Consider the following 24,493-nt stretch of genomic DNA (forward strand, 5'->3'; position numbering starts at 1 on the left):
CAGCCCAGGAGGAGGACGGTGGCACCCCAGCTGCTGTTCTGAAGGAGGCCATGGGGAAGCCAGAGAGGGCTCCCGGGACTGGCTGCCAGGTGGGCGCCAGGTGAGGACACCGTCTTTCCGCCAGATGTCCATGGTCACTTCTGCTCACCGTGACCACCACGTGGTCACCTGTTGACGTCTAGCGGCAAAGACGGTGGGGAACCAGGTGTCCTGGGGATCTTGGCTCAGCTCCAAGGCAGGTGGAGCTCAGACCCTTGGGAAGAAATGGGGATGGACCTCAGGGACAGTGGGCAGCAGAGGCCCCTTGGCCAGGCGGGGAGCAGGAGGGCCCAGGAGCTGCCGAGGGTCAGGGGCGAGGAGGGCAGCGTGGCCGGGGGTGTCCAGGCCATGGAGATCAGCAGGGGCCAAGCAGGCGGGGGCCATGGCAAGGGGACATGCTCAGCTGACATTGGATGACGTGGTGGCAGAAGGGCAGGCCCGTCCCCCCGTGCAGAGCCGCTGGCTCCTGTCCCCAGCTGGGTTCCCTAAGGAAGGGTACCCTGGCCACAGTGGCCTGGGCTCGCCTGGGCTCCGGCGACAGGACGCGGGCAGCCCCGCAGTGACCACAGCCCTCGTGAGAACAACCACAGAACTTTATTGACCACACCAGGAGCCGGGCTCCGCGACATCCAGGTCGTCAGTGTGAGCTCAAGTAACAGGCAAGGCACAAAGGTCTCCGTTCCCAGCCCCACGGTGGGCCTCAGAGGCTGAGCACTCAGCAGACACGTGGCGTGCAGGTGTGGCTGGCTCCAGGCGCACGGTGCACAGCCTGGATCCAGGGCCTGCCTTCCCTGGCCCCAGACCTGGAGGGGGCACTGGGCACAGCGGGGTCTGAGCTGTCCTCTGGTGGAGTCCCCTCCTGGAGGGCAGGTCCTGGGTGGCCGCCCAGCCTCCTTGAGGCCAGGGTGGGCTCGGGGCCTCCAGGAGGCTGCCCGGCGGCAGTGCAGGGCGGGGGAGGGGATCTCAGGCAGGAGGGGACACCGTGGCGGGGGGACACTGCAGCTGGGGGACACCGCAGCTGTGTCTGGCTCAGGTGGGCCGAGGTATTGAGTGTGGCACAGGAGCGGCAGGGATGCTGGGTCTCTGTGCTAAAGGGACAGCAGAAGGCCCCATGGGGGCTCAAGGACACTCCAGGGACGGGCTCAGGGTGTCCTGGGGGGCAGAGGTCACGCGGAACCAGGAATTTCTACAAAGACGCAGAGCCACTGTCACAGTGGCCCCTGGAGGGGACGGAGCCGCCCCGGGTGCTTGGCTCTGGGCTCAGGTGTCCAACTGGCTCGGCTCCTGGTCGTGGCTGGGGACAGTTCCTGAGGTGGGCGGGGCTGGCCCAGGACANGGTGGCCTGCGTGTCTTTCTAAGATTCCCCTGAGAGGAGCGGCCTCTGGGGAGGAGGCCCGGGGGTCTTGTCCCCCCTGAACAGCACAGCATGGTCACAGGGCACACAGTGCTTCCCTGCTGTCACCAGCCACCCAGGGACGACTCAGAGTGGACGCAGGGCCGCACAGGCCACAGGTCACACTGTGCCGGAGCACGTGAGGGACCTGACTGAGCACCTGCAGGTTTGGGGACCCAGGTCCTGGCCGACCCCTGGACACACGGTACTGGTTTAAAGGACAGGCGTTCCCAGCCACAGGCCAGGGCGCCGCTGCCCGCGGAGGGTGGGCCAGGCCCGGCGCCCACTGCCCTACCTCCTTTTAGGTCCTCAGGTGCCCGGGGACCTCGTAGTGCACCGTCACGGACCCCGCGTCCCGGGCCACGGCCACCCCCGTCTTGGGGTCGACCTGGAGGATGCTGTCGGCTGAAGAGCTCCAGGTTCCTGGGGCACCTGGGAGGAGAGGCCCCATGTCACCCGTCCCCCCCACAGAGGACCGGCCGCCCATGACCTCTTCCTGACCCCTGCCCACGAGGGGCCTTGTGGTTCAGCCTCCCTGCCCGCCTCCGTGGCCACGTCCTGGTGGCCCCTTCTGGCGCACCTGCTCTATGGACTGTGGCTGCCCAGCAGACCGTCCCCAGGGGTGCCGTCACCAGGGGAACTGTCCCCAGGGCCACCCTCCCCAGGCGCCCACTAGGGAGTGGCCCTGCTACCCAGGCAGGTACGTCTCCAAAGCCAACATGGCCTATGTGGCCCTCTGGTGGCCTTCCTGACCCCTTCAGGGCACCCCAGGGTCCCCCTCCCCCTGGCAGGCGCGGTGACCCCGAGACCGCCCTGGTTGGCTCTCTCACCCTTGGGGCCCGTGAGCGCAGTGGCCAGGCAGAGGACATCCCCGACCACCACGGTGCCGGGCATCTCTGGAGCGATGGCCGGCAGGACGGGCAGCGGCACGTAGTCGGAGAGGCCGGGGTGCTCGGGGTCCCACACGCGCAGCAGCGTCAGGCCCACGCTGACCGTGCGCAGTACGCAGGTGTTGTTGGTGGTGCCCTTGGTGACCTGCACGAAGTCCTCTCTGGGGACAGGGAGGCGCTCAGCTGGAGGGAGTCCCAGGGCCTCGCAGGCCTCCTCGCGCCTTGCAGGACAGAGGCCACAGCCCCTGGCCACCCAGGGCCAGCACCGCCACCCCACACCCAGAAGGGAAACCGCGGCCAGGAGGAGAGTGACCCCCAGAGAAGGCCTCTGCTGTGGGACAGCCTCGCCACGTCCCCTCTGTGCACCGGTGACACTGTGCCTGCCACGTGGCGTGACGGGCGCGCTAAACGGCTGGCGCTTAGAGAGCAGCTGGTGCCCGTGTCTCCTAAGGCCCCACTCTGCCAGCTCGGCCACCGGCTGTGGGAAGCCCAGGCTGCAGTGGTCACCACTGGCAGGATGCTCCCTCTGCTCCCCCAGACCCTGGAGACGGTCTGCTCCCTCCGCCAGGCAAGGTGGCCCCTCCCTGGGAAACCACGAGTGACCCCAAAATAAAAACAGATTTGAATTGGACAGCACTGGGTCCTGTTGGTGGCTGAGCCCAAGTCCCCACCTGCCGCCACACTGGGTGGAACCAGGGACACCCCGGGTGGGGCTGTGACAACAGTGTCACCCACAACCTACCTGTTGGTGGCAAAGCTGAGGACCGAACTGTGCGCGTGGAAGATGTCTCCAAAGTGGTCGTGGAAGTGGACGGTGAAGATCACGGTCATCCCCAGAGGCAGGGCCGCCAGGGCCTCCTAGTCCTGGTTTGCAGGACCGGGCTCATGGACATCCTCAGGTAGGAGATGGGGGACACCTGGAGGACAGGGGCAATACGATGACACCCTTGAGCCGGGGACGGGCCTCCAGAGCGCCAGGCCTATGACCCAGTTCCCGCCTCCAACCGTGCAGGCCAAGTCCTCCGGGTGCCACCCAGGACACCCACATCAGGACCTGGAGAGACCAGAGTGCTGTGCTCGTTGCTTAAGCACCACCGGCTGTCACCTGGCTCTTGGGGCACGTGAGGCGGGAACAATGCCCCTTGGGTCAGAGAGGAGCCCCAGGTGACGGAGGAACCCGAGTCCCATAAATCGCAACTCAACAAATGTCTCTGGATCCCAGACAGAAACCTCCTGGTCACAAAGCCACCCCTCCCCAGTCCAAAGTCACCGCAAAGTCCCGGGAGGCAGTGGCTGGTATAGTTAGCGCTCAGCAGGTGCGTGCTGAAACAGGATGAGCACTTAGCCACTTTCATGAGCTTGAAAGTATCGTGGGGGGTCCCCGGCAAGTGCACAGTGCTTGGTCAAGGATCGACCTCGCTCTTCCCTGGGTGGCCCCCGCAGGGGCTCCACTCCCAGGGATGGCCACGTTAGGGATCAGGCACGTCACGCAGTGTACCCTTGGGTCGGGGGGACGGGGCACCAGCCCTGGGCCCCTGGGCTGATCCAGGCCCTCATTGGACTTGTTTCCCATCTATGAAACAAGGTGGGTGGAATCGGTGACCTCTTGGGGTCTTTGGCTCCAACGGCCACACACCTGTCCAGGATTTGTCCCTGGGTGACTCTTACGTAAATCCCTACCCACGGTTTACAGCTGGAGAGTGAACACATTTTTTTTTTTGGGTACTGGGAAACTGAACCCAGAGGTGCTTAAGCCCTGAGCCCCATCCCCAGCCCTTTTTGTATTTTATTTAGGAGATAGGGTCTCCCTGAGTCGCTCAGGGCCTTGCTAAGTTGCTGAGGCTGGCCTCCAACTGGCGATCCTCCTGCCTCAGCCTCCTGAGCTCCCGGGATCACAGATGTGCACCGCAGGCCCCCGGCTGGGTGAACCAGTTTTACACCAGAAAGAGGAAACACGTGCCTCTGAGCTTTAGATTTTGTTATCCAAAACAGGGCCAAGTGCCACCCACCTTCATGGCAATGATGATGGTCTGGTTGGCCCCGAAAGGCTCCTGAGCGGTCACTTCGACAGTGGAGGTCCCGGTCACAGAGCCGGACACCAGGAAGCCCCTCTCATCGGCATGCACGACGGGAACCTTCTCAGGCCCCTCCAGGACACGGTAGCAAAGAGCCGCGGCACCGTCCCTTGGGGAAGAAGACATCTGTTTCTGCAGATGGCTGCGGGGGTGGGGGATGGCCCTGGTCGATGCCTCGAGATCGACCATCTGCCTGCAGTGCAGCGTGTGCTGTCACCGTCTGCAGCCTCGTCAGCCACCCCCAGGAGACCTAAGCCAGAAAGCCTGTGGCTCTGAAGACAACGTGGCCACACACTCCTCAGAGTGGCCGTGGGGTCAGCGGGCAGCGGGCGACAGACCCTGAGGACGGTTGCATCAGCGACACGGTCATTTATGGGTAAAGATGGCTTCTGCAGCTAACAGTCACTGAGGTCAGGCCGCCTGGTGCGGTGGAGAGTGCGGGGCGGGGGCAGGACTGGGGCGGGGACAGGACCCTGGTGGGGACAGGATCCAGGTGGGGACAGGTCCGAGGTGGTCTAGAGCTTCCTCTGCCTTCTCTCTGGCCTCGGTTTTGTCAGCTCTGAAAGGGGAGGCCGAGTGCCCCGTCCTATTTCTGGGGCTGCTCACTGGATCCTGAGAGGGGTCACGGACACCGTCAGCAGGCACTGAGCCAGGGGACGTCCTGTGGTGTCCTGTGCCCTCTCCTCTGCGGCCAGCCCTCCAGGTGATCTGGGCCGCGGCTCCCCTAAATCTGGGGGCCAGCAGCTCTTACTTGAGCCCTGGCTTGGCCGTGTGGCCCCTTTCTTGGTGGGCTCCTGCAGGACGCCTGCTGTCACCTGATGTCACCTCGTGCCATCCACCTCTGCCTGCATTCCTGGGGCCTAGCACAGTGCTGGGCACTGAGTTACTTCTGGCTGAACACTCCCTGGGTGTGCGTTCATAAAACATGGAACTCGGCCCCCGGGCCCTTAGCAACTGCCACTTAAGTGCAAATGCTCCTTAGGAAAAGTGTCCCTGTCCCTGTGAGGGTCAGGTGGGAATCACGTCTGCTCAGAACCTTTAAAGATGCACTTTTCGGACGTTAATGTGCATGGCCACTGCCCAGGGACCTCATTACAGGGCAGCTTTGTCCTTGCGGGTCTGGGCAGGGCTGCGAGGCGCACTTGACCTGGTCCCAGGTGAGGCCGCTCTGGTTAATTCATGGGCTCCGCTTCTGAGTCATTTGAAATATTTAACAGTCCAAGTTGGAACTTGTTCCCCTTTTCAACCCCGAGCTTCCCCCGTGAGTGGGAGATGTTTCTAGGCTGCGGTAGGCAGGCGGCCCTGGAGGAGGCCAGAGATGGGCAGTGGCCGCCCAGGCCCAGCCCAGTGCCCAGAAGGCCCCGTGGTGTCCAGATGGGCATGGGGGGGCAGCTCCCAGCCCTGCTGTGAACAGGAGCCGGGACACGTACCTGTTTGTCTGGAGCTTGATAAACGAGTTGGGGGACATTAATATTTGTTCTGCTTCTATCTCGGGGTTCAGCAGCCGCAGCTTCTCGAAAACCTGGGAAAGAGGGTGAGCTGGGTCTCCCACGGCACGCCTGAGTCCCCTTATCCACAAGTGGGGGCTGGAGGCCAGGACGAGACCAACGGCAGACTATCTGCCCCATGGCTGGGGACACGATGGGGCTGGTGGCCCAGGAGCAGCAGCTGTCTGCACCCTGTGGGAGCTGGGCCACCCGGCTTCACCCTCGGCCTCGGCCTCCGTCACAGGAGACTCCACAGCAGGGAGATCAGGCCCGGCGTCCTGCTCGGGGGACCCCCACCACTGAGACATCCTGTCCCTGTCACCATCTCAGAACAAGCCTCTCTCTCTGCTGTGGCCCATCCAGCTCCCTCCCCTCTGCCATGCTCGAGGGCTCCGGGAGGACACAGGGGCAGCAGGACTCCTAGGGAGCCCACCACCTACATTCCCTCTCCAGACCACATAGGGCAGCTGGCTCCCTGCCCTCCAGGCAGCTGGTCCTGTGTCATGAGGCCCCACCCAAGGCCTGACCCCTGACCACAAGCAGGGCCCCTGACCACCTAAGCAGGCTCCGCCCTGCCCTGAGCAGGCCCCATCCTCCCCTGAGCAGGCTCCACCCTCCCCTGAGCAGGCTCCGCCCTCCCCTGAGCAGGCTCCGCCCTCCCCTGAGCAGGCTCCGCCCTCCCCTGAGCAGGCTCCGCCCTCCCCTGAGCAGGCTCCGCCCTCCCCTGAGCAGGCTCCGCCCTCCCCTGAGCAGGCTCCGCCCTCCCCTGAGCAGGCTCCGCCCTCCCCTGAGCAGGCTCCGCCCTCCCCTGAGCAGGCTCCGCCCTCCCCTGAGCAGGCTCCGCCCTCCCCTGAGCAGGCTCCGCCCTCCCCTGAGCAGGCTCCGCCCTCCCCTGAGCAGGCTCCGCCCTCCCCTGAGCAGGCTCCGCCCTCCCCTGAGCAGGCTCCGCCCTCCCCTGAGCAGGCTCCGCCCTCCCCTGAGCAGGCTCCGCCCTCCCCTAAGCAGGCTCCGCCCTCCCCTGAGCAGGCTCCGCCCTCCCCTGAGCAGGCCGTGCCCTCTCCTGAACTAGGCCCAGCTGCTGTTCCTGGAACCCACAGGCTGTTCCCGGTCACCAGGCCTTTGCTGCTCAGATCTGCAGCCAACCCTGCCACCCGCAGAGTCCCTCCATGCAGTCTGGCGACACCACCCTTGGGCTCCCCCCAGGGTGACACACACCCCCTCTGCCCGTCCTCCCCAGGCAGGCGCAGCCCCTCAGTGCAGCGAGGGTCCCCCACACCAGGGGCCCAGGAGCTCTGGGCCTGGCCCCTGCGCTGTCTGCTGCCCTCACGGCTGTGTCCCGTCAGTACCTGGACCTGGATCTCGTCCGAGAGCTCCTTGGCAAGGCCGTGCAGCTGTCCCGCCGAGGGGTCCAGGGCCTTGACCACCACCCTCAGCCCCGTGCGGCCCTTCGCCCAGCCGAGCAGGCTCATGGCAAAGTTGTACTGCGAGGGCAGCTGGACGGACGCCTGGAAGGCAGAGAGCGGGCTCAGGGACAGGCCTGGGGGCACCCTCTTCCCCAAGGCCACTGCCCTCGGCCGGGGTCAGATCTGCTGACCCAGGGCCACACAGACGGCAGTCACCCACACAAGGCCACCGGCCACTCTGCATGGTGCCTGGGACGCGGGGTCACTGAGCGGGGCCTGGAGCCCTGTGTGTGCGTGGGAGTGTTATGTGGGGGCTGCTGGGTTTTGTGGGGTCCCCCACAGGGCCCACTGCAGGACGTCTGTGATAAGCCACAGTGTGTCCTGCAGCGGGCCCTGTGTCCCCTGCCCTGGGACAGGCCCCCGGGGCGATGAGGCCACCTGCCCTCCGGGAGGCAGGCTGGGCCCTACCTCGTGGTGCCGTCCGCGGAGCTCCAAGATGTTGCGCTTGGTGACCGACCAGTGGAAGGTCAGGCCTGGCACGGCGTTTGCAAAGGAGAAAGGGCTCTGGTTGTTGGTGATCCCAGTGACATAGACGGGCATCTGGGGGTGAGAGAGCCGGGCCTGTGAGCACCCACGCACCCAGGCTGGGGACCCTCCTCCTGGAGCTCTGCCTATCTGCCCATGTCCACCCCAGGCCGGACATAGGTTCTGGGAGCCATGAACAAACACCAGATAGTCCAACCACCGGGGACCGGCCTGTCCCTCCCTGCCAGGGGCTGTGCATGGCCAGGTCCATTTCTGGAAAGACCCTGGGGCTGCAGGAGGCCTGCGGACACCCCTGGCCACTCAGCCCATGCTGCCGAGGTCCGCACCCTCCTGCTGACCCTCCCAGGCCTTGTGGGGCGTGGACACCGGCAGCCCGGCTCCTTCAGCCTGTGGGCAGGCGTAGGTGAGCCGGCCACCAGCTGGCCCCCAGCCCGACTCCAGGTGGCAGACTGGGGACACGCAGTGCTAGCCACACCCACAACCAGCTGCACAGGCCTGAGAACTGTCTGACTCGCCCTGGGGATGCTGGGGACATTGGGGACAACCCCAGGTGCATGGGAGGACACACAGGCCCCTGCACCCACGGGGCGCTTCACACGAAGGACGAGGGCACTCTTAGGTCTTGGTATTGGCAGGGGCTCTGGGAAGCAGGCCTCCTGGGTGCCAAGGACAGCAGCCCTGGCTGTGCACAGGACTCGGGGTATCCACGTCCATCGCTCACTGGCCAACCTCACAGGTGCACGGGGTAGGGGCTCCTGCTATCCAGGTGCTACCCAAGGTGGGGGATGGGCAGCCTCGCCCTCGGGGAGGAGGCCAAGTGGACCCCAAGGGGAGACGCTATGCTTGTGTTACACGCCCACCCCACCCCAGGCCCAGAACCGAGCCTAAGCTGGGCACCATGGACACGTGGCTCTGGCCCAGGGAAGTGCCCTCACAGTGGCTTCGTCAGAACCAGAACACGGAGCCCCATCCCGACTGGTCCTCACCTGGGTGCCCGTCCTCATGCGCGTGATGGGTGCGCGGATCCTCACCGCCCGCAGCTGCACCACCTCTAGCTCCACCAGGTCCTGGGAAGAGACTGGGCTCAGGCTGCGGGCCCTTCAAAGTCCCCATCTGGCCCCTGAGCCTCGAGGCCTAGCGGCCCAGCTGACCCATGTTAGCATGGCAGGCTGGCTGGGGCCTGTTCTCTCAGCGGGTGGCCCTCGCAGGACAGGTCTCTAGGTCCACTCAACCCCAAATCCAGCTCGTCCTTCTCCCTGACTCAGGACACAGGGAGGCACACAGGAGCCACAGGGTGCGGTGAGAACAGACTGCATATACTCCCACATTCTCATCTCCATGCTTCTGTTGATCTGACCAAATGCCCACTTCAGTGGCCTGCTGACCTGCGCAGCTGACCTGGGCTGTGCTCAGGCTACTAACCCCTCCAGGCCTGCTGACAGGCTCAAGGGGTCAATCCTTGGCACTCAGCTGGTCCTGAAAAGCACTCACTCTCCCACCTGCCCCGGGTCCTCCTTCTCTGGTCCATTTCCACTAAGAGGCCTGGGCCACCCAGCAGGACCACCCAGCAGGTTGGGGTGCTGATTCTGAGCTGGGGTTGGACAGCTGGTCCTGGACGCTTTGACCAGACACAGCTCAACATGGACGTGGGTCCAGGGAGCAAGGGGGCCAGCAAGGCCAGGCCACAGGGAAGAAGGGCAGAGGGGAGGGGACAGGGCTGTCGTCCTCTGCCTGGCCCCAGAGAGGAGGAGCCGGGTCCCCCCCAGAGAGAGAGAAGCCAGCAAGGCACCCGGGGCCTCTGGACCCCGTGGAAGTTTCCGGGCGCTCAGGGCTGCCCTGCGTCTGCTGGCACGGAAGAGGGTCAGGGCGTCCCCTGGTGCTCACAAAGCCTCTGTGGTCACCCGGAGGCTTGGAAGCCCGCACTGAAGCTGCGGGCAGAGGAGTCCATCAGTGGACTCACGGTTGGATCAAAGTCCGCCTGGGAAGCAGGATCACACGCCCTGAGCTCAGAGGGCTCGGGCTGCTCGGAGGGGACCCGCTTCTGGGCAAGGGACGCCGGCTGAGATCTGAAGAGGCCCTCCTCCCTGGTGGCCCTGCGTGCCCACGGGGCTGTCCTCAGCCCCCAGCGCTCAGTGTGGCTGGCAGCGGGACCCCAACCTGCACCTGAGGGCCTGGGTCACCACGGCCGAAGGATGCCAGGGGCACCCAGGGCCTCTGGGGTACCCCTGAGCCTCTCACAGCCGTGGAGATGACCCGGCCTCCACTCCAGGAGATGGAGGTGCCCGACCCCCGGGAAAGGCAGCGGACCTCGGATGCTGACCCCCGGCCTGGAGCCCCCCATGCAGGCGGGGCAGGAGGCCCGCCCAGCAGGGACAGCTGTCTGGTGACCAGGAGGAGCAATCAGGCCTGTCCCCCCAGCAGAGGCTTGGGGACACCTGACTGTGGCAGGTGGCTCACGGTCCCTCCTGGAGGTGCCACCCCTGACTGATTCTCAATCTGCCACACTCGGGGCACGACCCTGAGCGCACGCACACTGTCACCCACACAGTGTCCCCTCCTCTGTCCCCGGCACATAATCAAACCCCACTGGGAATGAGCCAGCAAGACCGAGAGCCTGGCCACGTCCCAGACCTGCCACACGAGGGCAGGGCCACTGGCTGGTCACTCCAGGGGCTCTCTGCAAATGTGAGCCAGAGGCACAGAGCTGAGGACCGAGGAGAGGACCGCACAGCGTCCACCCACTGGGGGCACGGGGTGGGGTGGTGGCCTGGCCCGCCACAGGAGACCTGGGAGCCTCGGCCTGCAGGAGGCACCCGGGGACGGGGCCCACATGGGCAGTTTGTCCCAGGAGGGGACACATAGGGACAGCAGGTTCAGGGGCAGGTCCCCAGGAGTGCCTGGCACCGCTGGCCACACGGGGCTGCCTGGACCCAGGGCGCCAACCCGCAGGGCTCCCCGCCCCAGGCGTGGCCGGTGCCGGCCACCACGGGCTCAGGGTTACCTGGGAGACCACGATGACCTGGCCGGTGTCCGCGTCCGCCGCTTACACGACGCCCGACACGGTGCCGCTGCCCACGGCCAGGCCACGGACCAGCCCTGTGCTGGCCACGGTGGCCACGCTGCCATTGCTGACGGAGAAGAGGATGTGGGACTGCGGCTGGGGACCGCCCTCAGAGGTGACCTGCGGGGCAGACGCGTGGCTTCGTGGGCACCTGCACACGTGTCAGGAACGTCCACCCTCGGGCCAGCAGAGGCCACAGGCGGGCTGGTCCTGAGCCGGGACGGTGGCCTCCTTGCTGGGACCCGCTGGGGACACGAGTGGGAAGGACAGGCCTCGGCTCCTACCTGCATCGTGGCCCCGATGATCAGCGTCACCCTCCTGGGAATCAGCCTGAACGGGGGGAAGACCCGAGGGGACGGGAGAGGACGGGTGAGCCTCGGTCACGTGGGTCACGTGGGGCACAGCGCCCACGCCTCAGGAGCTGGTGGGCAGAGGTCGGGCGGCGATGATGGACAGTGGACCGGTAGCCATGGGTGACCGTGGGGGCCTGGGTAGGACACGCGTCCTCTGGCCCAGGACAGACCCACAGAGCCCAAGGCGGGTCCTGTGATGGGGACACAGCCCCTGGGGGCTCACACATGTCACCGTCTGCCACCTCTGGCTCCCAAGGTCCCTCCAGATCCCTGAGGACGTGAGGAGCCCAGCGGCCATCTACTCCAGCATCCTCGGGATTTCTGAGGCGCAAAGAGGGGCCGAGGGGCAGGCAGAAGGGACACGGCGACCCCCCCCCCCACGGCAGGTCCCCACCCCCTGGGCAGCCCCACCAGTCCCCGCGGCCATGGGAGCCGCCAGGATGCTGCCCATGGTAGGAGGGTCAGCCTCCCAGGGCTGCGCCAGGGGGAGGAAGGTGACCGTGCCCTGGAGGCCAGCACCATCCCCTGGAAGCCTGCTCTGTCCCCTGGAGGCAGGCCTGGCCCCTGCCAGCTTTGGACGCAGGTCAACAAAGCCCACTGGCCCCTGCGGGGCCAAGTCCCTTGGAGGGTCCAAACCACAGGGTGCCCTGGCCCCGGTGGCCTTGGCAGTAAGACTCTAAGGACCCGACAGAGCCCAGCGTCACACGGAGACAGGGGCTTCAGGGCTGCCTTCCCCAGAGCGGCCGGCCCTGGGTGGCTCCGGGTGGCTCAGTGACCCCTCTGCCCGCACAGCCCCATGGCAGGAGCTCAGCCCCCAGGCGCCTGGGCGGAGGCTCAGGTCAGGTCTACACAGTGCATCTGCCACTTCCCTACGGGCCACTCTCTGGGAACAGTTCTTGCTCGTCCCCTTGCCATGTGACTAGGCAGGCCTCTCCTTAGGGCCACACAGACCCCCTGTGTCACAGAGGGAGATGAGAAACACTCAGGCTGGGCTCAGGGGCCCACGCCTGTCATCCCAGCGGTTTGGGAGGCTGAGGCAGGAGGATCGCCAGTTGGAGGCCAGCCTCAGCAAAAGTGAGGCCCTGAGCAACTCAGTGAGACCCTGTCTCTAAATAAAATGCAAAACAGGGCTGGGGACAGGACTCAGTGGTCGAGGGCCCCTGGGTTTAAGCCCTGGTACCAAAAAGCAAAACCCCCAGCCACCTCCCTCCAGCACTGAGACCTGCCTCCCGGCCCCGGGGCCGGGTGGAGACCCTCTCCTCAGAAGCCAGGACGGGCACACATTTTAACAGGGCCTCTCCGTGGTGACTTCCTGGGCTGTTGCTGGACCGTCCAGCCTGTCACCAAGAAGACACCCTCCCCCAGCAGGGGCAGACCCCAGAGGGCGTGAGAAGGGCCGGTTTACTTCAATCTGCTGCGGGGTCGAGCTGATCCTCTGTCCGGCGGTATCGGTCACGCTTGCGGTCAGGCTGGTCTGGCCGATGGCCGTGCCATGCACCAGGAACGCAGCCGTGTAGCTGTCCAGGGCTTCATCCAGGGCCCTGAAACAGACGGGGCGCTGGGTTCCACCTCCGGGTCAGACCTGCCAAGGAGGGCGCAGTCGGTCCAGCACTGTCCCTGAGAAGCCCGCCTGACCCCCGGGAGGACTCACATCAGGGTGATGATCTGGGAGGCCGCCCGCAGCTTGAGGTCCATGAAGGCAAAGTACTTGGCCAGGAAAGGCTTCTTGTAAAAGTCCAGCACTCGGACGTGGGCCTTGACCATCTTTCCAATCTCCACCTGTGTCGGGGGGACAGAGGCTTGAAGGACCAGTTCCCTCAGGTGGGGACAGTGACCTCAAAACCAATGCCCTAGGAGCTGGCGATGAGTCGCCCAGGATGACCTCTCTCTGGCCTAGGTCAATCAACAAACGAACACCAATTAAGTACTTATTGTATACAACAGGGCTTGGGGACACTAAGAGACAAAAATTCCACTCCCTACTCTTAATGGATGAACCACAGAACCCCGAAAATAAGGTATAGCTTAGGCCAGGCGAGGTGGCCCACGCCTGTCATCCCAGCAGCTCGGGAGGCTGAGGCAGGAGGATCGTGAGTTCAAAGCCAGCCTCAGCAACAGTGAGGCCCTAAGCAAATCATTGAGGCCCTGTCTCTAAATAAAATGCAAAATAGGGCTGGGGATGCGGCTAAGGGGCTGAGTTTCCCTGAGTCCAATCCCTGGTACACTCATTCAAAAAAAAAAAAAGAAAGAAAAAAATATATATAGCTTATAACTCCATCATGCATTCAACAGGAGCTCAATAAGTGCTCACCAACTGAACAGTTCACATCTGGCAGTGCATAATAGCAAGTGGGGGCTGGAAATGCTTAGCAAAAAAAAGGAATCTAGTAAGGAAATGAGCAGAGAAATCACATTATGGGAGGAATATTTAAGACCCGGTCGGGAATGTTAGCACTTTAGCTAATGATACTTTGTAGGTAAGTAGCCTAAGCTGCCTGAATATTTGCCTTTTAATTACCAACCGTTACACCCACTGGGTCAAACAAGAGGCTGACAGCACCCCCCTGGAAGCCTGGCGTGGGTTACCTCTGATATTGGGAGTCATAAAAATTTCCTGATGAGCTGGGTGCCTGTAATCCCAGTGGCACGGGAGGCTGAGGCAGGAGGATCGTGAGCCTCAGCAACAGCGAGGCCCTAAGCAACTCAGTGAGGCCCTGTCTCTCAATAAAATACCAAAAGGGCTGGGGACGGGGCTCAGGGGTCGAGTGCCCCTGGGATCAGTCCTGGTACCAAAAAAATATAATAATAATAATAAAAAGAAAAAGTTTCCTGATGAGGTCAAAGAAAACCCAGATCTATTATTTACCATTTTGCAAGAGCAATTGGAGGCCCTGAGCTCTCCCCAGGGTGGTGAAACTCCAGAGGAGCACAGCTGCACCCGGGATGGGGGGCCCGGCTGCTGTGTGACCTGCGGGCGCTGGAGGACACGGGTCCCAGGCCAGGCTGGCTTAGCTGACCTCGCCAGGGTCTATGGCTGAGCCCCGCGGATGTCGGCTGGACGAGGAAACCGGACAGCAGTGGACATGCTGCCCCTCCCCACCCAGCCAGGGAGCTCAGAGCAGCCCAAGGGCAGTGGGGAGGCCAGCTTTGAGGGGACATGTCCACTGACCTTGTCAACCACGCGGACATACAGCTCGTGGATGTCTGAGACGTAGACGGTGGCCTTGGCTGGGGCCAGGAAGGGCAGGCACAGGTCATGGATCAGGACGGTGGCCGAGCCTGGCAGTAAAGGGTGCACCTGCAAGATGTGGGGTGGGTGGAGTCAGGCCCCCATCTCTGGGGTTCCGCTGCCTGAGACCAGTGCTTGGAGGCAGTGGGCAAGGACATCCACAACCCAAGGGGTGTTCTGTCTACTTCCGTGGGCCCCATGGCCAGCCAGCAGAGGAGCTGGGGATGTAAAATGTCCGTGCTGCGGATCTCAGAAAGTGCGTCTATGTCAACTTTGTCCATTTTACAAAGAGAGGAAAATGGAAGCTGCTCAGAGAGGGGCAGCGGGCGGCCTTGGGACACACAGCAACCTGAAGGCAGAGTCAGGATTTAACCCCAGGAGGCCAGGTCCTGTTCTGGCCGTCTGTTTCTGCGACTCCATGGGGCGAGGCTGCCAACCAGGAGCCGGCAGAATAGGAGACAGGTGCTTTCAAAAATGAGTTTTAAGAAACCCCCATTAGAGCTCACAGCGTCACAGAACCTGGGGACCGACCCCAGAGGTCACTCAGGCAGATGCTCCTAGAGGCTCATCCATCTCTACGCCCTGGATTTGCTTGAGGTAGTGACCACAGCAAATGCACCAAGTGAAGGAGCAAACCTGAGCTGGTGTTTTCTGGACTTTTAGCTGCCAATGTCCCCATTTTAACTCTTCTCTCCCAACCCCTTCCAGGGACCCCTTTCTACAGAATCTCCCCCCTAACAAATGGCACCCCAGTCTCTCTCTTGTGCTGCCAGATGATGGGCATCCCCACACTGGACGTTTCTCAGCTGAACATGGACCAGCTGCAACATGTCGTAGTGCTTAGGCGAGTATTTCAACTGGGGGTTTTCGGTTGGGGTGGGCAGGGCCAAGGGGGGTTGCGGCCCGTCTCTAGCTCACTTTGCTTCCTGCTCTTTGGGATCCCCTACTCAGGGGAAGGGCGATGTGCACAGCGACAGGTCAGTATCTGCTAAGAGGACTTTCAGTACTAAGAATCTGGAGGGGGAAAAATCAGGCTTTGGACTCAAAAGGAGACAAGCAGCCAAGATCATATCACACCCTGGTTAAAACACGTCCACGGCTTTCCAGTGCTCTGAGGTTGAGCCCGAATCCTCAACGTGTCCTACTGGAGACTGCGGTGGCCAAGGCCGCAACCCCCCTTGGCCCTGCCTGCCCTGGCTGAAAACCACTCAGTTGAAATACACGCCTAAGCAATACGACACTCACAGGGCCACAGTCTCACTGCACCATCCCTCATAACCATCAAGCCCCAGCCACATCAACCTTCTCTCCTGTCCTCACGGTCAGCAGGCTCCTGCCCGCCTACCTGCCGTGTGACCTTATAGTCCACCTTGGAGGTCTGGGATACAGCCAGGATGGTGGTGCATGCCTGTAATCCCAGCAGCTTGGGAGGCTGGCCTCAGCCAAAGCGAGGCCCTAAGCTCTTCTCCCTTGAGCTGTGCCTTCTGACTCCAACTCAGCCTCCACCCCATACAGGGCAGGCCCCTCCATTACTTTGCTGACTTCTCCCAGGGGCTCCTGTCACCGTCTCTAACACAGCCTTAATGGAGAGCACCACTCAGCACCTCCTTCCCCTCCTGGCCTCTCCACCCTATGCTGGGCCTGGTGCCTGGCACAGCCTGGACCCTGGGTACCTCCCTCATCAGACAGAGGCACTGAGGGATTCTCCAGATGCACAGACACCTGGTCCTTGAGCCAGCCTGGCTGTCCAAAGTCTGAACCTGCCTAGTGAAGACGTGGAACTTCCGGAAAAATACCCGTGCACCCCCATTCATGCGGGAAGTACTCCCCGTCGGGGCTCCTGGTGCCAGCAGAGTCAGGGGATGCCTGTGGCAGCCAGGACGGAGGTGTCGGGGGGAAGGATGGGCAGCCAGTGGGAAAGGCCAGTGGGTACATCTGCCCCCCAAGGAGAGCCCATTGGGAACCGCAGAGAAGAACGAGAAACTTCAATTTTTGCACATTTTAAACAGAGGCAGAAAAGGACAGTGGGAAGGTCACTGTCCCTTCCGCTCAGCTGTCAGAGGGTGGACGTGTGGCCACCTTCTGGAGGCTGGCCTGCCCCGTGTCTGGGGTGCCCTGGCTCCCTTCACCTCTGTGATGACGCTGGGGCCTCACAGGCCACGTTGGGGACAAACTGGTGGCTGTGGGGACCTGCGCCTGACCCTACCAGGACCACAGCCCCTGCCTCTCATGGCCTGGGTCCCGGGCTCCTCGGCCAAGCTGGAAGGACAGAGTTGGGGACAAGCCAGGCCTGGAGTGAGCCCTGCATTCCAAGAGCTGGAGTGTCACCCGAGGACATTGGCAGACGGAGCCCAGGGCAAAGTTGTGTCACCTGTTTGCAGGTGACGAATGCAGTGCTGCCCTGAAGAACCAGTTGCCATCCCAGCCCCCGCCTCCTCCCCAGGCCCCCACCCTGCTTTAAAGTCCCCCGACAGGTGGCCTTCGCAGAGACCAAGGACACGGGGATATCTCTGCCTCTCCGCGGCCGCGGGCTCCTGTTCCCTGAAAACCTGTGCAGGCTCCGTGGTGGGCCAAGCATGTGGGACAGAGGGGACTGTGTCTCTTCCTGTGCCCCAGGAGTCACCCTCAGCCCAGAGGACGACCTCGGCTCGCGTGACAATCTCAGGCTCTGAGGCGAGTCCTGGCCTGGGTGCTGGGCATGTGCCCCTCTGTCCACAGACCAGTGTCACAGAAAAGTAGGGCCACCTGAGCTCAGGCCCAGCTGCTGCCACTGCTCCCTGCCTGCTCCCCAGCCTGCTCCCCAGCAGCAGTGGCACCAGGCCCTGCACTGCTTCCCAGGGCCTAGGAGACACCAAGAGGCACCACTGTGTCCTCTGCTGCCCTGTCAACGTCATCCCACACCCAGCAGAGCCCTTGGCCTGACAGGAACGCCAGCCCCGCAGAAGGGACACAGCAGTGAGAAGTGGCAGTCGCTCAGGTGGCAGGGGACGCTGGGCCCTGCTCCTGTGACCACGCAGCCTCAGCTGGAGGGCTCATCTTGACCCACCAGGATATGTCAGTTGGAGAGGGACCCGAGCTCACGTCAGGGAAGTGCCCCTCTGTGTGCCCGCTGGACACGGGGCCGAGTGGCTGAGCTGGCCATGGCCTGCACAGCCTGGCTGCCCCGAGCACAGGACAACAGGCCCTACGCCTCCCTTCCAGGGGCCCAGGGCTGTCCCTGAATTCTCAGTGTCCAGGAGGAAGAGGAAGTGTCCCAGCAGGGGTGAGACCCAGCAGGTCCCCGAACTAGCAGCTGAAGACCAAGGAAATGTGTGAAGTGTCCTCTGGAGGAGGCTGGGAGGACCTGCAGACGGTCAGCACTGCAGGGGACATCCCTCCCAGGGCCACAGAGGCCCACAGGGCAGGGCCCAGTTTCCCTCTAGAGCCTCGAGAGTCCCTGCAGGAGGAGGAGAGGACAAAGAGGAGGAGGAGGAGGAGGAGGAGCAGGAGGTTGTTCCAGAGAACTTCTGAGGACAAAGCTGTTCTCAGGGGGCCTGCCTCACAGGTTATTCTGCCAGAGGGCTGGGTGGGCCCACCCTGGGGTCCTGCCTGCAAGGGGACACTGTTCCCCTCAAGATCCCACAGAAGGGAAGACACAGGGACGGCCCAGTGACCAGTGCATGTTCCAGGGAGAGGTGGCTAGGGCTCTGCAGTGGCCTCTCCCCTCAGCCTCCCAACGTAACGGAGACAGGCACCAGCTGCCTACATCTTCGGGCTGACTGGGAGGGGTTTTTCCTTTCTTTTTTAAAATTTTTAAAAATACTTAAGTATTTTTTTTTAAATGACGATGTGGCCCAGTGGCAGAGTGCTTGCCTAGCATGCCTGCGGCCCTGGGTTCCATCTCTGGTACCAAAAAAAAAAGAGAGAAAGAAAGAAAATGGAGTCCTACCTCACCCCACAAACCCAGCGTATTGTTTCAAAGACTGAAGTGCAAGAGCTGGAATTTTAAGTCTAGAAGAAAACATGGATCTTCACGACCTCGATTTTTAACAGATTCTTAGATCTCACATCAAACACAGGAGCAAGGACACAAGGAAACAGAGACACCGCACCCCTCAAAATGAAACCCATGAGCGCAAGACGATGCTACCAAAAAATCAAAAGATGACCTAAGGAACAGGAGACAGAGGGCTGGTGTCATCAAGAAAGCATGACAGTAAACCTGGGGCTGGGGCTGGGGCTGAGCTGCAGGGCCTGGCCCAGTATGTGGGAAGCACTGGCTCGATTCCCGGCACGGCCCCTGAATAAGTAAAGATCCATCAACAACTAATAAAAATATTTTTTAAAAAGATGAAATATGGGCCCAGGATCTGAGCAGACATTTGTCTAACAAAGCCACAGAAACACACGGGTGACGAGCACAGGAACAGTCACCACACCATCAGCCATCAGGCAGATGCCAACGGTCACCGCAGTGCAAAACCGCTGTCCAAAGATGGCTAGAACTTAAGTCTGATAAGTACAAGTGTTGACAAGGATGTGGGGCAGCCAGGGCCCTCACGCAGGTAGGGGACATGAGGAGCCGGGGCCCTCCCTAGGCTCCACCGCAGGAATGGGGTTGCTGAGCCACTCGGGAAATCTGCCAGGAAGTTCCTGGATAGTTTCCACAGTCCCTGCAGACTCGGGGACTGCATTCCTGGGTATAGGGACGACAGAAGTGAGAATGGTCACTGAAGTGGGCCGCGTGAGAGAGCGGGTGAGGACAGGAAGGTGGTGGCCACAGGGCCCCGGTTTCTTTTGGAGATAATGACAACACTCTCGACACTGACCATCGTGGTGGCCGGGCCTGGGTGTGGACACCAAAATCCACCAAGTTCTACCTTCAGGGGGCGACGCCCACGGTACCCGAGTCGCACTGTGGTCTAGACGTCACCAAGTGATAGGAACCAGCCAGGGGCACGGTGCAGCCCCCAGGCCCTCCCTGCTCCTCGACTTGCCTCCGTCCCATCACCTAGCACCAAGGTCACACCCAGGTCCCCTTAGCTGACACTTCCAAGTGTGTCCCTGACAGTGGCTCGTGCCCCTCACTTTGTACCTGTCCCAGCCCACAGGCCGTGACTTGGGGACCCCCACATTGAGACGGTCAGGAGGTGAACGGACTGCGGGGCTCACTGCACACCGCTCAGGGTGACACATGTGATCACTGGTGACACCATGGACTCTCTGCGGCAGTGGGTGAGGCCACCTCGCGGGCAGATGGCTCAGGCCCTGGACGCAGGCTGGGTCTGGACGTCTGCTGGCCTAGGAGGGCCGCCTGCTTTCCCAGGCCAGGCCCAGGGCAGGGACTGGCGGGGGGACTGCAGGTGGCCCCCAGGCAGGTGCCACCGCTGGGCCAGGGCCCCGGAAGTTGCACCAGCACCCACGCCAGGCGACCACCCTGGCCTCCTTGAGGTCCATGGCCTGGTCCTGATGGTGGCCGCCTTGTGGGAACCGTCCCTTAGAACAGGGAGAGCAGGGCCTGGGCTCCGAGTGGCCCAGAGGCAACTGGCCAGCTGTCCCTCAGCGGTGCTGCCTGGCTGGACACCCCTGCTGTGTCCCCTTGGGCCGCCCTGTGTCTGACTCACTCAGCAGGAAACAGGCTCCTTCTAGAGAAGGTTCGGGCCCAGGTGACGCCTGCCTGTCACCTCAGGACTTGGGAGGCCTGGGACGGAGGAAGGAAAGTTCGAGGCCAGCTGGGAAACTCAGGAGGACCCTGTCTCAAAATAAGGACCACGAAGAGCTGGGGATGTGGCCCGTGGCAGGGACCCCAGAGACGTGGGGACAGGGAGCAGCAGGTGTGTCCTGGGTCCAAGAGGCACGATGGCTGCTAAGGTGCTGCCCGTGTGAGGATGTGTCACTCTCAGCAGGACACTGAGGGACACCACTGCTGACGGACAGGGCACGCAGCTGTGGACACGGACTAGAGATCGTCAGGTGGCCCTGCAGTGACAAAGGTCCCAGAGTGACCCAGACGCACTGGCGCTGCTCAGTCCCAGCTTTGGAAACGATCGGCCATGGAGCCCAGGGGACGGCCCACTGAGGAAGCCACCCCGTGCCGGCCGAGGCCCCGCTCACCGTGGCGATGCCCCTGGCCTCCTGGTAGGCCACCCTGACCGCGTTGGCAGCGCTCGTGTTGAGGAAGAAGTAGCCGGAGCCCTCCTTGACGTGCAACTCCGCCTGGGGACGAGAGGCCAGGGGCAGCGGTCAGGCAGGGCCAGGGCCCAGGGTCTCCGGGGGGGGGGCGGGGCTGGCGGGGGACCCACCTGGACATCAGGGTGGTTGTAGACGGTCACCACGTCCGGATCCACACGCATGTCCTCCACCAGGACCAGCTCCACCGAGGCGGACACGGGCGCAGGTGGGCCAGGCTGCAGGGACAGGACAGGGCCATCAGACCCATAGGCCACCCCGGGGACAGGGGCGGGATCCCAGTCCTGGCCTTGCCCCAGGCCCCCGTGATGTCCAGGACACACACTGGGCCCAGGGCAGCCACCTTCCCATGAGGCCCCAGACCCCAGAGCTGGGAGGGGCCGTTCCCGGTGCCCAGCGGGCAGCTGTCCACCCCCACGGGTGGCTCTGGACATACCAGTGGCTTCACTCTAGCTGCACTGAGGTGGGACAGCTGGTAGCCGGTCACCGTGGCAGAGATGGAGGTGGTCCCTGATGCCTCATGGACAGCAATGGCTTGCAATCCTGGGTCCAGAGGAGGACACCGACGTTGGGCCTCTGTGGTCACCCACCCCTCCATCATGGGCAAGCCCCAGTGTGAAAGTCGAGGGGAGTCGGGAGTCGCCAGACCCTGAGTGGGGCCCAGGGAGCAGGGCTGGAGGGGACGGGCCAGCTTTGGCTGCTGAGGGGCCTGGGGACACACAGGGGCCACCGGGGACTCCCCACTTGGGACCTCTAGCTCCAGTGGAAGACTGCAGCCCAGGGAGCTGCCCGAGCTTCGGTGCTGGACGAGGGGACCCCAGCTGGCCAAGGGGCGCCCCAGCTGGCAGAGGCTCTGACAGGTGCCACGCTGCTTGGGACACTCATCTGTCGGGGTTTCCCTGGTCCCCAGCCTCCTGTCCAGGGCTCCAGGCCCACAGCCGCGGCTCACCGTGAAACTTCCTCTGGCCACTCCCGTCGTCCCGGGACACCAGCTGCATGGGCAGGTCCAGCTCGATGCTGGCCAGCAAGGGCCGGGTGGATTCCCACTGGACGCCCAGGGAGCTGAAGTTGTCGAATTGGCGGCCCTGCTGGTCATAGGCGGCCAGGTCCAGCAGGGGGTTGCGGTGGCTGGAGACGGGAACCTACAGGAAACAGAGGTCAGGACACCCAGGCCTGGGCACAGCCACGGCTGACCACATGGTGTATCCTGAAGCTGGCGGGCTGCCTGTGGGGTCCTGATGGGGGAAGGGATGAGCTGAACACCAAACTCTACAGCTGCTGGCCACCAAGGCACCCTGCACTCAGGAGACTGAGGCAGGAGGATCGCCAGTTGGAGGCCAGCCTCACCAACTCAGCAAGGCCCTGAGCACCTCAGTGAGACCCTGTCTCTAAATAAAATACAAAGAGGGCTGGAGATGGGGTTCAGGGGTTAGCACCCCTGGGTTTGATCTCCAGAGCCAAAAGAAGTTGGTACCAAGGAATTAAGGAGCAGAATAGTGGTCAGTAGAGGCCAGGGAGGCAGAGGAGGATGAAGAGCAGAGGCCAAAACAGTCAGCCAGGAACAGGGACTTCCCTGTCCCCCATGGCAACACCAGAGTCCAAAGGCTCCTGGCCGGGGCCACGTCCCGGGGACCCAGGTGAGCTCAGGGGACGACAGGCGGGCAGTCCGACCTGCCCAGCACCTGGACTGTGCTCTGCTAGTCCCCGGCCACCTCTCCAGGCCTGCCTCCTCCCTCAGCCCCTCCCCCACGCACCACCTGCTTGTCGTGCTGCAGCCGTGGACATGACGGGTCCAGCGGGGGACCGGCGTGAGGCTGATCCTGGACGGCGGGGCGCAGACGACCTTCACCACGGCGGGCTCCACGGCCGGGAAAGGGTTGGTGAGGCCGGGCTGGTTCCCCACGGAGAGGGCGATGACCTGGGGGTAAGGGGGGATGGCAGTCAGGGCGCGTCCCCTCCTGTGCTCTGCTCTGCAGGACGGCTGTGATGTGGACACCCACGCCCGGTGGCTGCCAAGGGCCGGGGACCCAGGGGGCACGGCTGCACCTTCTCAGTGCAGGGCGCTGTGGACGCTGTGGATCCCAGGGCCTCTGTAGGGGACCTGGGGAGATCGGGGCACTGTGGCCTCCGGGACCCAGGAGCCCCCAGGATGCCCCAGCACATGCAGATGTCCCCAACATGTGAGGAGGGGACACGCTCACTGCTCACAGACCCTGTCCTCGGGGTGGACGGGAGGTGCTGCTCAGGACACAGGAGGGTGCAGAGGGTCACCCTGCAGAGCCCTGGCTGCCTGCTCACTGGCCAAGAGGGATCTCGGGGGTGGGGTCTGGCCCTGTGCCTACGCCCTACGGGATGGGCGCCTAGGCCACTGCAATGCCACACCCCTCTGCAGACGGCCCGGATCTGGTCCAGGTGCCCTGTAGGGCCACCAGGCAGGAGAGGGCGGGTCCCCTGGGCTTCCTTCTCTGTGCACTAATCTGGTCACACAAGCGTAGTCCTGGGCATCCTGGGAGCTGCCCGTGGGACTCTGGACTCCACCGGTGCCCTCTGTACTATTAAATGTGCAGGGGACACCCCCCGCCTCTCCGGGTCCACTCTGACCTCCTGCTCACTTTCCATGCCCTCTTTGGGGAACCCTGGCAACAGAGCGGTGGACCTCACAGGAAGACAAAGGGCGCAGAGCCCGTAGCTTCTGCCTGGCTGGAGGGCGCGGGTACCAGGCACCAGAGGACCTGCACCTCACCACCCGCCAGGCCAGCCCAGGGGCTCAGGCCACACCATCCACTCAGTCTTCTGATATTTCTCGATTTTCACATTAAAAAAAAAATAAATAAATATGAAGAGCCAGGCACCCACGTGACCCACGCCTGTCATCCCAGCTACTCAGGAGGCTGAGGCAGGAGGATCACAAGGTGGAGGCCAGCCTCAGCAACAGCGAGCCCCTGAGCAGCGCAGCGAGACCCTGACTCTAAATAAAACACAAGACAAGGCTGGGACAGGGCTCAGTGGGTGAGGGCCCCTGGGGTCACTCCCTGGTGTCCCCCCACCCAACAGGGATCCCAGGGGCAGGAACACAGGCTGTGCCGCGTGCTGAGCCCCAGGTGACCCCCCTGGTCTACAGCCTCCTCACTCATGAGGCCCAACTCTGGCCCTGACCCCGACTCCGGCTGGGTGGGGGATTCTGCGGCCCTGAGAGGGACCCCCGGGGGCTGTCTCTGGGACAGCTGGTGGCCTCGGTCCCTGCTCAGCCTGCCCGTCGTCCCCTCACCTGGCCTTCACTTCCCTTCTGTTTTGTGGGCACAGTAGGACAGCACCCCCAGGGTCACCCAATCTCTGCGAGGTCCCCCACCTGGAGGCCCTGAGCAGCAGCCACTCACCTGCTCGCCCAGGGCCCGGCAGGTGGCGCAGATGCTGTGCTGCTGGTGACTCTGGGAGGCGGGCGGGCCCAGGAGGGCCAGGCTGATGCTGCCCCGTCCTCAGAGGTGAGGTTCCGGAAGAACCTGGCAGGCTCCAGGACCCAGGGCCGGGGGCCTCCTTCAAACAGCATGTCCTTTGAGGAGCCCAGGGTGACCACAGCTACGGAGGACGGGTCCATGGCCTGGGAGGGAGAGCGGGGCCTCAGCCTTCCCCAGGCAGGGCAGGGGACAGGCGGGGCAGGGCCTCGGGGCCACGTCTTTGCCCTCTCTGTGGGGACAGCCCAGTGCCTGAATCCCCCGTGCAACCCTCCGTGTCTGGGAGACCCCAGGACGCAGCGGGCTCTGGAGGGAACCCAGCCTCGCTCCCCGCTGGCCCCTGAGGGACCCTTGGCTTGGCCTCCATTGGGACATCCGCGGGAAGAGCCCCAGGGAG

General features: G+C 63.3%; 1 protein-coding gene and 1 long non-coding RNA gene across 2 annotated transcripts in view; one reads left to right on the forward strand and one right to left on the reverse strand.

The window, feature by feature from the left end:
* Positions 1 to 24,493, reverse strand: part of LOC107150112 (nuclear pore membrane glycoprotein 210-like) — a 59,945-nt gene that overhangs the window by 10,467 nt on the left and 24,985 nt on the right. Inside the window, 22 exon segments of the mRNA XM_015495069.2 lie at positions 1,728 to 1,864; positions 2,263 to 2,483; positions 3,065 to 3,182; positions 3,185 to 3,239; positions 4,332 to 4,506; positions 5,828 to 5,919; positions 7,231 to 7,389; positions 7,756 to 7,887; positions 8,820 to 8,900; positions 10,835 to 11,014; positions 11,179 to 11,242; positions 12,654 to 12,788; positions 12,899 to 13,026; positions 14,417 to 14,545; positions 20,570 to 20,671; positions 20,758 to 20,862; positions 21,081 to 21,187; positions 21,594 to 21,786; positions 22,399 to 22,448; positions 22,451 to 22,562; positions 24,022 to 24,116; positions 24,119 to 24,242. Of these exon segments, the coding sequence (XP_015350555.1) occupies positions 1,728 to 1,864; positions 2,263 to 2,483; positions 3,065 to 3,182; positions 3,185 to 3,239; positions 4,332 to 4,506; positions 5,828 to 5,919; positions 7,231 to 7,389; positions 7,756 to 7,887; positions 8,820 to 8,900; positions 10,835 to 11,014; positions 11,179 to 11,242; positions 12,654 to 12,788; positions 12,899 to 13,026; positions 14,417 to 14,545; positions 20,570 to 20,671; positions 20,758 to 20,862; positions 21,081 to 21,187; positions 21,594 to 21,786; positions 22,399 to 22,448; positions 22,451 to 22,562; positions 24,022 to 24,116; positions 24,119 to 24,242 (2,694 nt within the window).
* On the forward strand, positions 778 to 24,493 carry LOC125611761. The gene is made up of 5 exons (XR_007342015.1): positions 778 to 1,376; positions 6,982 to 6,991; positions 9,549 to 9,555; positions 20,280 to 20,289; positions 24,484 to 24,493. It is a non-coding gene; the product is annotated as an uncharacterized LOC125611761 (long non-coding RNA).

Source organism: Marmota marmota, unplaced genomic scaffold (assembly GCF_001458135.2).
Source record: "Marmota marmota marmota unplaced genomic scaffold, marMar, whole genome shotgun sequence".
Lineage (NCBI taxonomy): Eukaryota > Metazoa > Chordata > Mammalia > Rodentia > Sciuridae > Marmota > Marmota marmota.